This window comes from Ptiloglossa arizonensis, chromosome 14 (genome assembly GCF_051014685.1).
Source record: "Ptiloglossa arizonensis isolate GNS036 chromosome 14, iyPtiAriz1_principal, whole genome shotgun sequence".
Classification (NCBI taxonomy): domain Eukaryota; kingdom Metazoa; phylum Arthropoda; class Insecta; order Hymenoptera; family Colletidae; genus Ptiloglossa; species Ptiloglossa arizonensis.
Genome location: NC_135061.1, coordinates 3,625,576 through 3,638,067, shown reverse-complemented (window position 1 = coordinate 3,638,067; position 12,492 = coordinate 3,625,576). Strand labels below are relative to the sequence as shown.

At 40.6% G+C, this 12,492-nt stretch overlaps 1 protein-coding gene across 1 annotated transcript in view; it reads left to right on the top strand.

The window, feature by feature from the left end:
• Positions 1 to 10,007: 10,007 nt before the first annotated feature.
• Reck (reversion-inducing-cysteine-rich protein with kazal motifs) overlaps positions 10,008 to 12,492 on the top strand; it is a 24,568-nt gene continuing 22,083 nt past the window's right edge. Inside the window, exon 1 of the mRNA XM_076326160.1 lies at positions 10,008 to 10,223. Within this exon, the coding sequence (XP_076182275.1) occupies positions 10,136 to 10,223 (88 nt within the window). The 5' untranslated portion in view covers positions 10,008 to 10,135. The remainder of the gene's footprint in view (positions 10,224 to 12,492) is intronic.

Below are 12,492 nucleotides of genomic sequence, written 5' to 3'. Positions count from 1 at the left end.
CAGACCGCGATGACAATGCGCTCAATGGAGGCGCCTTTACCGCGCAGGCTCGAGATATTTGAATCTTATTTATGATACCCGGCGTACGTTTCCGGGTTACCACCGAGGCCGCCTTTTCTGGCGTTTACGAGTTGCTAACTGGCTGCCTCTATAAACACCGTTCGCGTAGAGTGTAACCCGGGGGAATCGCGATCGAAGATAATCTTAAACGAGGAAATTTCCTTCGAGAATGAAACTACCAGTTTCGAACTTTTTAAAATTACTTAATCACTCAACGGTATCTTTGCTCACAATATTCGCTGACGATCATCGAAATAGACGACAAATTGTAAATTTGGATTGTTCAGGAATCACGACCGACTGAAATGCGATCGAAGATAATCTTAAACGAGGAAATTTCCTTCGAGACTGAAACTACCGAAGCTAGCGACCAGTTTCGAATTTTTTAAAATTATTTAATTATTCAACGGTGTCTTTGTTGACAATATTCGCTGACGATCATCGAAATAGACGATCAATCATAAACTTGGATTGTTCAGAAATCACGACCGATTGAAATATGTTCGAAGATAATCTTAAACGAGGAAATTTCCTTCGAGACTGAAACTACCGAAGCTAGCGACCAGTTTCGAATTTTTTAAAATTATTTAACTATTCAATAATGTCTTTGCTCACAATATTCGCGAACGATCATCGAAATAGACGACCAATCGTAAATTTGGGTTGTTCAGAAATCGCTCACTCAAATTTGTTCACCCAAATTATTGGGTTGTTCAGAATTTGCGCTGAAAAGAAAATTGATTGAACATTGATTTTTCATTTGATATATTTCTATCGTTGTCGAAAGTAATTTCGTTTTCCAAAACGGAGAATGTATAATTCAATAAAACGTTTATACACTCTGAAAAAATCGTGTTTCATTTTCACGAAAAAAAAAAAAAACAAAATGACTTTTCGAACCCAATATATAATACGTAACAATAATATATAATTTATCAAAATGTACAATATATAACGTGCAAAGTTGTAATTATTCATTTAAAATAGTTCCGTTGCAGAAATAGCTTGATTCGATTTCCTGTTCCAGATCAACATAAATAAATTGCCACCGACACGGAGGTCTACGGAGAATAACATTTATCACTTGGCAATAAGCTGATAAATTCTAACGAGGAAACATTTTTAACTCGAAACCTAACAAAGAATTAAACGAACCTATTAAAGAATATATATGAAAAGCTGTTTGAAGACCGACTTTGAAGATACCTACATGGTTCGATACAAACATGGTTACGGTCTGTGCAATGGCAGTTCGGTCGATCGTTTCTTCGCGAGTAATTTCAAACGTTTTAAAATCGACGTGTTTTCTCTTGGCCCGTGACTTGGTGGAAAGTTCTTCTAACGTCTGATTTTTTCGCCGCGCGGTTATTGCCGCCTCGGTGCGCTCCAATTTCTCCCGTTGCATTCTATTGTCCCCCCTACGTCGCAGTTTTCCATAATGACAAGTCGGCGAGCGTAAAGAGGATCGACGTGGCGTGTTAGCCAAATTGCAGATCGCAGTGAGCATTAATGCGAGTTCAACTGCCCTCGTTGCAGTGACCGCGTACCGTCTAAACAAACACAACGGATCTGGACGATTCGTTTGTATGCAAAGTCAGGGGCGCGGTTAAGAACAAAGTATGCACAACAACGAAATATGGGTATAATACAGAAATCTGTCCGAGCGATTCTCACTCGAAGGATTCGTCAAAAATTTGGAAAATTACCAATCGATGATATATTTCCAGGGTATACAAAGAATGCACTGTTAACTATTTCCTGAGTACGCGACACGCACACGGGACGTGCATGCACATGCGAATACATCTTCACACTTTCAAATTAGCCGGTAGGAGGCTAATTTAGTCTAATCGCTCTCCTAGGAGCGCTGTTCTCTTTTCTGTCGCAATATTTCCAGCGCTACGAGTTACAATTGCGACACCGGTATTCCCAAAACGTTCCATGCTACATTTAAGAATTTATGGGCGTTTTCCTTCCACCGTGTTAAAACGTACGTGTCGGGTGACACGAGTCTTTCACCCAAATAACTTGCGTATTCGATACCCAGTGCCATGCGCGAACTGTTCCCAATTTTCTCCGCGAAGATGTCTGCTTAAAAATTCTATTGGAAACGCGCACGGTTGTAGTCGACTACTTCTGAACTCGACGAAACGGTTCAAGAAATCGATGTACGTTTGCAACGAAAGAATTACGAGATTTAACTTCATTCGTAGACGATTACTTTTTTGATTACTACAGGGTAATCGTCACCGGTCGATTTGAATTTCGCGCTGTTTTTGAAACGTCGAACCGATTAACTTGGAACCCAACGTATGTCATCTGGATGGAAAAATTTTGGGAGAAAGATCAGTGGTTTGTAAAAAATAGCCTAGGCGACCGTTTGGAATGTTTCTTGTTCCGTTATTAACTCCCAAGATTGTACTTTTGAATAAAAAAAAGAATATCGAGATTACTTGAACCGTTTGAGTTTTATTCCAAAAGTAAATCGACCGGTGACGATTGGGACATCCTGTATATAATATATACACTGTTATGTCAATCTTGATTAGAAATATATTTGTTAGCAGAACAAGCAAGTACCTTTCAGAGAAATTAATTTCCATACTCTGCTTATTACAAATTTGCTATTTTTATTTTTGCATATCGATTATCGGAAATTTGTTGCCTTCCTATTATTTCCGATAATTGACGTTCTACTACAGCGTTGAATGACCAGCCTTCTGTTATATTACATTATCGGTTTTCTATTACTCATCCTGAGTCACTAAAAGGTTTTTCCGACGAACAATTAAAATCTTGAAAACATATAACTCATAGTGGTTTGCTTTTCAGTTCGAAGGTCGATTTCGGGAAATTTTCACTTTCATATCGTCTAAACGAATGAGTCACAAATTCGACTATTATCCTTGGAACTGTTGTTACGAAATTGGAATTGAAAATAGCGTTGAATTTCAGCGATTCAAATATTTATTTATTTATACGGGATGATTCATTATAGAATTGCACGAAAATGATCACAGTGAGGTACGAAAGATAAGAATGGAGAAAAGAAAAGTGAAAAAGATAGAGAAATATTGACAAAAAATTCTCACAGAGACTTATAGTTTATGAATTAGTACACAGATCGAGTATTCCTTCTAAACTTTATTTTCGTTCAAAATATTGCGGTTAAATTGTTCAGTCGTAAGCAGTTCTTTTTTTATAGTCACCGTGTTTATAGAAAAGACTGTATCGGTAGAAGAATCTCGATTGTTGTAAAAAAACGAGACTAAAAATAGGCGCAACGATCGAGTTTCGTGCAATAATCAAAGTAACCAATTCAATGAGACGGAGCCCCCTTTAGATAATGTATCTCTATTATCTATAGTTACTGTTACCAGTTACTTTCCCCTCCAACATTCGTTGTTAAGCGATCCTCCTTTCTGCTTGGCAATGCAATGCAAAGAACGGGGCTCTCGTGCAATAATAGAGGTCCCACTGAACACGTATTTTTATGTACGTTTGTATACGGCTGTATTTGCATATGTTTACATATGTACGTGCAGATTATCGATCATCTTCTTAGAATCACCGACTTTCACTCACAGCAACGGTTCATTCGTATGCGTGACCCGATTATCAACCGATGACAAGACGTAATATTTAAATACGTCACCGTACGAATCATTTCTAATTGAAATACTCGACATTTTATTCGTGGCGTTCGAATCCCCTAGAAAATATTTCAATAATCCCGGTCCTGGTCGAAAACTATTATTTTTTTGACAAACCAACGAACCCCAAGTTTCTTGCCTGGATTTCAACAATAATCGGTAAAAATATTAAACAACGTTACTTACTCGGTAATATCTAAACTATTGGGTTGTTCGGAAAGTTATTTCGTTTTTTTTTTTTTTGGTGAAAATGAAACACGATTTTTTTAGAGCGAATAAACATTTTATTAAATTGTATATCCTCCGTTTTGGGAAACGAAGTGACTTTCCAAATAACCAAACATAGTGTATAAATTATTTATATAATATATAAATATAATATATGTATATAAATAAATATAATATATAATATATAAATTTATATAATACAATTAAATAAATAAATATAATATATAAATTATTCATCACTACATAGGGTAGATTTAGTTCAGATCGTGGGAGATTTGTACTCGTTGACCATCTTGCACCCTCAAAGTGTAATATTTTTTTCTTTAACACGACGAACGAAGCCGTTAAACCCAAAAGAACGATTATTCTCATTCTTTTCCCTCAAATAAGAAAAGAATAAATGTGCAATTGCACAAAGACACGGGGACCACTCTGTGTAACCTAATATAAAATATTTGAATTTGAAAAAATACCATGTTTCTTATTCAGACTCTAATTCCATACGTTACTTCAAATTCGTAGTGTTCGGTAATATCTAAACTATATAAGGTAGATTCAGTTCAGATCATGGGACATTTCAATTAGTTAACCAATAACAACGTAATATTTAAATACGTCACCGTACATGATCTTGCACCCTCAAAGTGTAATATTTTTTTCTTTAACACAACGAACGAAGCCGTTAAACCCAAAAGAACGATTATTCTCATTCTTTTCTCTCAAATAAGAAAAGAATAAAAGTGCAACTGCATACAGACTCTATGTAACCTAATATAAAATATTCGAGTTTGAAAAAATACCATGTTTCGTATTCCGACTCTAATTCCATACGTCACTTCGAGTTTGTAGTCGAAAGGTTGAACTCTCGAACCGAAGAATCCTGAAAACCCATGACTGGTAAAATTCTCGGGGATGGTGCATCTGGAGGGAGGGAGGGAGGGGTGGACGTAACGGAGAAGACGAGGAGGAACATTTCGAATGCAGATCGTCGTTGACAAAGGACATTCCTCTGGCACGGTGCAGACGTGCGACAAATTCACGCGAGAAACTCGATTTCTCGCGATGCATGTGCCATGAAGCCGCTCTACGAGCATGGTCCTCAATTTTCTGCCGCTGTTCGATGCCAGTTCATTGACATGCAGCCGACGATTGACGGAGGATGCGACGTTCACAGAACTATTTGGTCTTTCCCCTTGGTCGCGCGTTAGCTACGTCCATCCTTCCTTTCGTTCGTTCAAAGGGTGCGTGAGGCAAATACTTGAGGCGTGCATGCACGGAAAGTAAAACGCCCGCGAATTTATAGCGGCGACCAAACACCTCCCCGCGTTTCCACGATAATCGATTCGTCCTGCATCGGTAGCCAAATGGACCTGAAACGTGAGCAGCCGTAAACCTTGGATATGTTACTTAACCATTCAGGCAATTACGACGAGTACGTGTGTTCCTCTCGCGAGGAGAGATCTCCTGTGAACGTGATGTTCACATTTTAACGAGCTTTCGTCCAACGATGATGCTTGAAATTACGTAGCTAACGATACACGTTTTACAACTAAATGGTTATTTAATTGTTTGGGAAATATTTAACGTTAGAAAACTTATTACGGGTAAGATTGTTCGAAAGAAATGTCATCGTCGTAGGACTGTCTCGATTGTGTAAAAAATAAAATACCGAGAGCACTCGCAGCTCGAAACAATCGTTTACAGAGTATTTATTGTACTTTGTTTTAATTTTTACTTTGTGTCAAATTTACAGGTAGAAAATGTAGTTTTCTTCGTAGAAAACGTAGAAAATACATAGAAAAGCAAAGGTCGTGTTTCGAGACGTCTCGTCAGGGTGTTTTTGCGATAAAACGCGAATGTTTTAACAATACGAAGTAAATATCGTCCAGATACGCTCGCGAGACGTTATTTCGTTCGCGTACGAACGTTTAGACTCGTGTTACACGAATTTCGCGAGACGATCGAGATACTCCGATTCTTCCTCGAACAGTGAATCGAAACTCGAACGGATTACGTGTTTCCAGTGAAAATCAAAGTAGACGTTGCTGGAACTCTGATCGTCGGTCCCAGACGACGCCGTCCGTTTAAACGATGCCCTGCTCCGGATAATTAATAACCATTGGGACTGTTTAAGTGAGTTAAGTCGGGTCGAGCGAAGTCCGCGTTGCAAAACCGTTTCTGGCGCGATCTTGAACGCTGGAAAACATGTTGGTGATTTCCAAAACGTTCGACAAAACGTAGCCGAGTCGTCTAAACAAATCGTCCACGTTGAATATTATTTAATCGTGCTCATCGAGCACGATTGAAATAGAAATGGTAGCTCATTACACGCGATCGAGTACCTACCGATACCGATTCTTGCTCGAGTGTACAATGTCCCTATATATACACGGGACTGTCTGCGTTAATGTCAAAGGTGGTACGATCGGCTGGTAGGCATCGGGAAATAATGCCATCAACCGTTCATTTTGAAATTAGTCGTCGAGCACACCGTGTTGCATTAATAATGGTCTTTACGGTGTACACAGCGATTACGCTACAAGACTAAACCGGTACACATTTGCGGGAACTCTGAACGTATTTATCGACGTTCGGTCGAGAACTGGTTCCATCGTTGGTTGTTCTCCGGCTTAATAACGAATTTCCTCGGCGTGGTTTCGCGTTTTCCGCCCCAAGGCCGCGGCAATCATACAAAATCATCTTTGGGTTAATAATTACGCAACGACTCGCGTCGTGTGATTACTGTCAGTGAAATGGTTATCGCGAACGATGCTCGATGGAATTGATTGTGCATATCTACGGTGAAATGACGAAGCCGGTCTAAGAAGACGAACGAGGGGAGGAAAGTGGATAATGGCGCGGAGGAAAACATAGGACTCGAGGGTCATTCCCAGCGTACGTGAGGATTGAGGGTGATTTATCGTCGGAACGAAATTAATAAATTACATGGCCATTCGAGCCCCAACGTTGACAATAACAGAGGCTTCGTACGCGTACCGACGATCCACGAAACGGATCGATCATTTTTAACGAAATCGTAGAACCGGAGTGGCCCGACGTTTACTTTCGATTTTCGATTCACGATACGGGATATCGCGTTTCGCAAATTCGATTAGCACTCGCGCCTACGCCGAAGCAACCCGATCTCCTCATTTCGTACGAGGAGTCTCGTACGTCAAGAAGCTGCGAAAAAATCACTGGATACACTTCGAGAGAGGATACAGAGACTGTAATGCGTCGAGTAGGTGAGTAAATTACTGGTCACTGTGTATATTAATCGTTCACCAAGGATCATCAATGGATTATACCTAATCAATATTCGTCTCGTTTGTCGAACGATCGACGTGGTCAGTGACGAATATAAAGAAACAATAAATTGGAAACTTACAAAATTTTGCTTTGTTGTTTTAAGCTATTGTAAGATACATTTTAGCTGATATTATTGATATTATTGGTACGAAGTAGAAAAAGGTTTATTCTAGAATTTAACTGGGTTGGGTAACCGGGGTCTTATCCGACCCAAAGGTCCGACGAGCAAAGTGAAATCGAAGGACGATACCTAATTAATACTTGTCTCGTTTGCCGAATATAAAGAAATAAAAAATGGAAACTTACCAAAGTATATTCGCTTTGTTAATTTAAGCTATTGTAAGATACATTTTAGTTGATATTATTGATATCATTGGTATGAAGTAGAAAAATGTTTATTTTAGAATTTAACTGGGTTGGGTAACCGGGGTCCTAACCGACCCAAAGATGCGACGAGCATAGTGAAATCGAAGGATCATCAATGGACAATACCTAATTAATATTTGTCTCGTTTGTCTCGTTTGCTGAATATAAAGAAATAAAAAATGGAAACTTTCGAAAGTATATTCGTTTTGTTATTTTAACCTATTGTAAGATACATTTCAACTGATATTATCGAAGTAGAAAAATGTTGTTTATTCTAAAATGTTCGATTAAACATTCTTGGTCAAACACCAATAATCGTACAAGCATTTTTGTACCTTCTCATGTATCGAATGCACGAACGAACGAGAACATTAATATTGCAAACATTTGCAACCTTGAGGTCCGTCTCTGTTCGTACGTCGACGAATAAGAAGATAGTTTATGTACAGTTTACTTTTAAGAATTTACAAACAAACGAAATCTTTGGTGACTTTCCGTTTACTTTAGTTTGAAAATACTCTACAACGTTTCTGACGTTAAGGAGAAGAAATATTTCGCGCCAATCGATATTTTAACTGGTTTGGGTGAACGGGGTCCTATCCGACCCAAAGATTCGACGAGCAAAGTGAAATCGAAGGATTATCAATGGACGATACCTAATTAATATTTGTCTCGTTTGCTGAATATAAAGAAATAAAAAATGGAAACTTTCCAAAGTATATTCGCTTTGTTATTTTAATCTATTGTAAGATACATTTCAGCCGATATTATCGAAGTAGAAAGATGTTGTTTATTCGAAAATGATAATAATAATTTACAAACAGACGAAATCTTTGGTGATTTTCCGTTCACTTTAGTTTGAAAATACTATACAACGTTTCTGACGTTAAGGAGAAGAAATATTTCGCGCCAATCGATATTTTAACTGGTTTGGGTGAACGGGGTCCTATCCGACCCAAAGATTCTACGAGCAAAGTGAAATCGATGATCACAGCAGAGTCAAAGATACCAAATCTACCACAGATAGTCCACGGTCAGTTTTCGTGTCTTCCAATATCGTCCATAATATCGTGCACGCTCGTAAGACGTCCAATCGCTATCAAAGGAAGTACAAGCCCGGGTTATCAGTTTCCCCAGTATGGGAATGTGGCTCCCTAACCCATGCGCCAAGCAAGTGGAACGTAATTTCTTCAGATTTATGAGTTTCGGCGGGTCTCGTCCGGCTCCAGTCACCGTCCGAGAAATCTGCGAGTGAGATCGCACAATTAGCTAATAATTAGGGCCGTCGGAGTACTCCGAGTAGCGCGAACATTTGGGCTTTAATAATAACTCGAACGACCGAATACACGCCTCGGCTGGGTAACGAGTTTCAGACGTTGAATACACCCCGAAAAATATATATAACGTTTCTGTCTCGTTTGTCGTTGAATTACGTAGTACAATATAATTTTCGCTTCATAATTTTGATACAAACTAGCTCTTAAATCACGATTTAAAATGTAGCATTTCTTTACATTGCACGTGTGCACGTAGGTGCGTAGATTATTTGTTGGGTTTCGATTCAATTTCGTAAATCATCAAAAAATCGCAAAATGTTCGAAAGGAGGATCAAAGAGAAATTTTGGTAAAAAAAAAAAAACTGAACGAAACGTCTCCGACGGAGAGAAAGTTGAATAAAAGTCTTATTCGTTGCATACCAGAACGCGTGCTATTTCCCGAGAAACGTATATTCGTCTCGGTTAATATATAGTATTTCAAACGATCGTACGTACGCGTTCAACGATTCTGAAAACGAGCCGAACGGAGCGGCCGAGCGGTCGAATAAAGCTTCGCTCGATACGAGCGAGGATCTTAATATCGGTTTCGTCGAAACAAGCGACAAATCTTGTTATAAAACGTTACAGGTCGGAACTGACCCAGCTGCGCGGACGGACGGATAATAGGAGTACGAACGACTTCGATACCGCTCGTGAATGGACATTTGATCGATTCGCGCGAGCGAAATTCCTGGAGAAATCTCGGAACGGCGTTGTCGTACGATGATGAAGGAAATACGTATCGGATCGTGAGGAAAGAAACGATGGAAAAAGATACGCCGTGGATACGTGTGGGTACAGCTCGAAGATGTCACAATAGCAGTTGCACTGCGTGACAACGCGCCACGCGTCTTTTCCCTCCACCCACACGCAATTCCTCGGTCTCGGTCTATCCAGACGCCTCTCTCCCTCTCTCCCCGGTTCCGTCGTGTTGCTCCGTCTCGTTCTTCCTCTCACCCACTCGGTCGAGTAAAAAGCTTACCGGAGGCTCGAGGCCGCAAGTGCCACGAAAAGCTCAGTCGCTCGCGGACCGCGCTCCACTGCGCTTCGTTTACGCGCGAATCCTGTTGCGGGACGACCATGTCAACCACGTCGCCTACGTTACTCGTGAAATTGCTCGTGGAATTCGCGCGCTGAGATGCGCGTACGGGCGTCTAGCCGGGATTGAGCCGCGATACGATAAAACGTCTAGTGTGCGCAACGATGCTGTTCGTCGGTCTGCTCACGACAATGTTCACGGTCGTCGTCGTCGTCGTCGTCGTCGCCAATCCTTTCCTCGACGCTGCGCAAGGTAATCACTTACCATCTAATTTACACGCGATACACAAGCTTTTCACGGATTACTTCTTGTAAACCGTACGATTCCACCGTTTCTTTCACGATTTTACGTCAGCTCGACCGTTTCTGGAACGGTTTTATCTTAATTCAACCGTTTTTAGAACAGTTTTACTTCAATTCGACTGTTTCTGGAATGGTTTTACTTAAATTCGACCGTTTCTAATACGGTTTTACTTATATTCGACCGTTTATACCACGGTTTTACTTAAATTCGACTGTTTCTTTCACGCTTTTACTTCGATTCGACCGTTTTCTTCGCGGTTTTATTTAAATTCGACTGCTTCTTTCACGATTTTACTTCGATTCGACCGTTTCTATCAGTTTCATTCAAATTCGACTATACCTTTCACAATTTTACTTCAATTCGACAGTTTCTTTCACGATTTTACTTCGATTCGATAGTTTCTATCACGGTTCCATTCAAATTCGACTATTTCATTCACGATTTTACTTCGATTCGACCGTTTCTATCAGTTTCATTCAAATTCGACTATTCCTTTCACGATTTTACTTCAATTCGACTATTTCTTTCACGATTTTACTTCAATTCGACCGTTTCTATCAGTTTCATTCAAATTCGACTATTCCTTTCACGATTTTACTTCAATTCGACTATTTCTCTCACAATTTTACTTCGATTCGACCGTTTCTATCCCAGTATTACTCCGATTCGACCGTCTCCGTCACAATTTCGTTTCGATTCGTACGCAAACGCGAACACGACCGAATCGACGAGAGATCGCAAACGGATCGATGCCCGCGCGGATTTTCGGAGCGCGTGAATCCCCACGTCCACGTGGTCGGTACCAATGGAACGTTCTCCCGTCAACGTGCTCACGAATACACGCGTTTTTTCGTACCTCGGTTCGATTTTATTTCGATCTCGCGCGTTCGCGGTCGACGAACATCAAAGGGAACCGTTTCAAGAGAGAGAGAGACAGAAAAAAAAGAAAGAACGACCGCGGTGGCTCGACGAGCGATTATTTTTAAAATTCCACGATGTCAACCGCTCGTTTTTCGCAGCCCGCGCGAAAACACGAACTCGAGGATTCGTTGCACCGGTCGCCGCGGTTCTTTGTCATCGCGAGGATAGAAGATATCGACGACAACTTCCCGGCCACATGTGCGGCTCTCACTCCCGCTCTCGTTCCGCATTAATTCCCGTCGCTTTTGTCAGTGTTCGCTTCTTTTCTTTTCTTTTTTTCTCTTTTTTTTTTCAGCCCCTTCCGCCGGTTCGATTTGCGCGGCGATCTCGGTGCTCTCTCCCTTCACGAGGCGTTATCGTCGCACTCGAGAAACGGGACGAGGGGCTCGGTTATCGAGCTTCCGCGTGAAGTGTTCTCGACCGACGAGGACTTTGGTTCTCACGTACTCGACGCGACAAAAAGCTCCGTTTTCATCCGGGATCCTCCACAACGTGAAAAGGAACGCGAATTTTTCTACGGAAAGTTCATCTCGCTACGCTTTGCTCGAGAGCGGTTCGCGGTTTCTTTGGAAAATGGCGCGAGAGTTTCTTTCGAATCTTGAAACGTACGTGAAGCTTTGTTTTCGTTTGGAGTCGTCCACACCGTGAAAAGAAACGCGAATTTCTGTGTGGAAAATTAATTTTACTACGGTTGCTCGAGAATGGTCCACCTTTTCTTTGGAAAATCGCGCGAAAGTTTCTTTCGAATCTCGAAACGTACGTGAAGCTTTGTTTTCGTCTGGAGTCGTCCACACCGTGAAAAGAAACGCCAATTTCTGTCTGGAAAATTAATTTTATTATGGTTGCTCAAGAATGGTCCACCATTTCTTTGGAAAATCGCGCGAGAGTTTCTTTCGAATCTTGAAACGTACGTGAAGGTTTGTTTTCGTCTGGAGTCGCCCACACCGTGAAAAGAAACGCAAACTTTTCACTGGAAAATTAATTTTACTATGGTTGCTCGAGAGTGGTCCACCATTTCTTTGGAAAATCGCGCGAAAGTTTCTTTCGAATCTCGAAATGTACATAAAACTTCGTTTTTATCTAGAATCGTCCACACCGTAAAAAGAAACGCGAATTTTTAACTGAAAAATTCGTTTTAGTTGCTCGAGAATGTTCCACTGTTCCTTTGGAAAATCTCACGATAGTTTCTTTCAAATCTCGAAACGTACATAAAGCTTCGTGTTAATCTAGAATCGTCCACACCGTGAAAAGACGCGAATTTCTGTCTGGAAAATTCGTTTTACTTTCTCTAGAACAG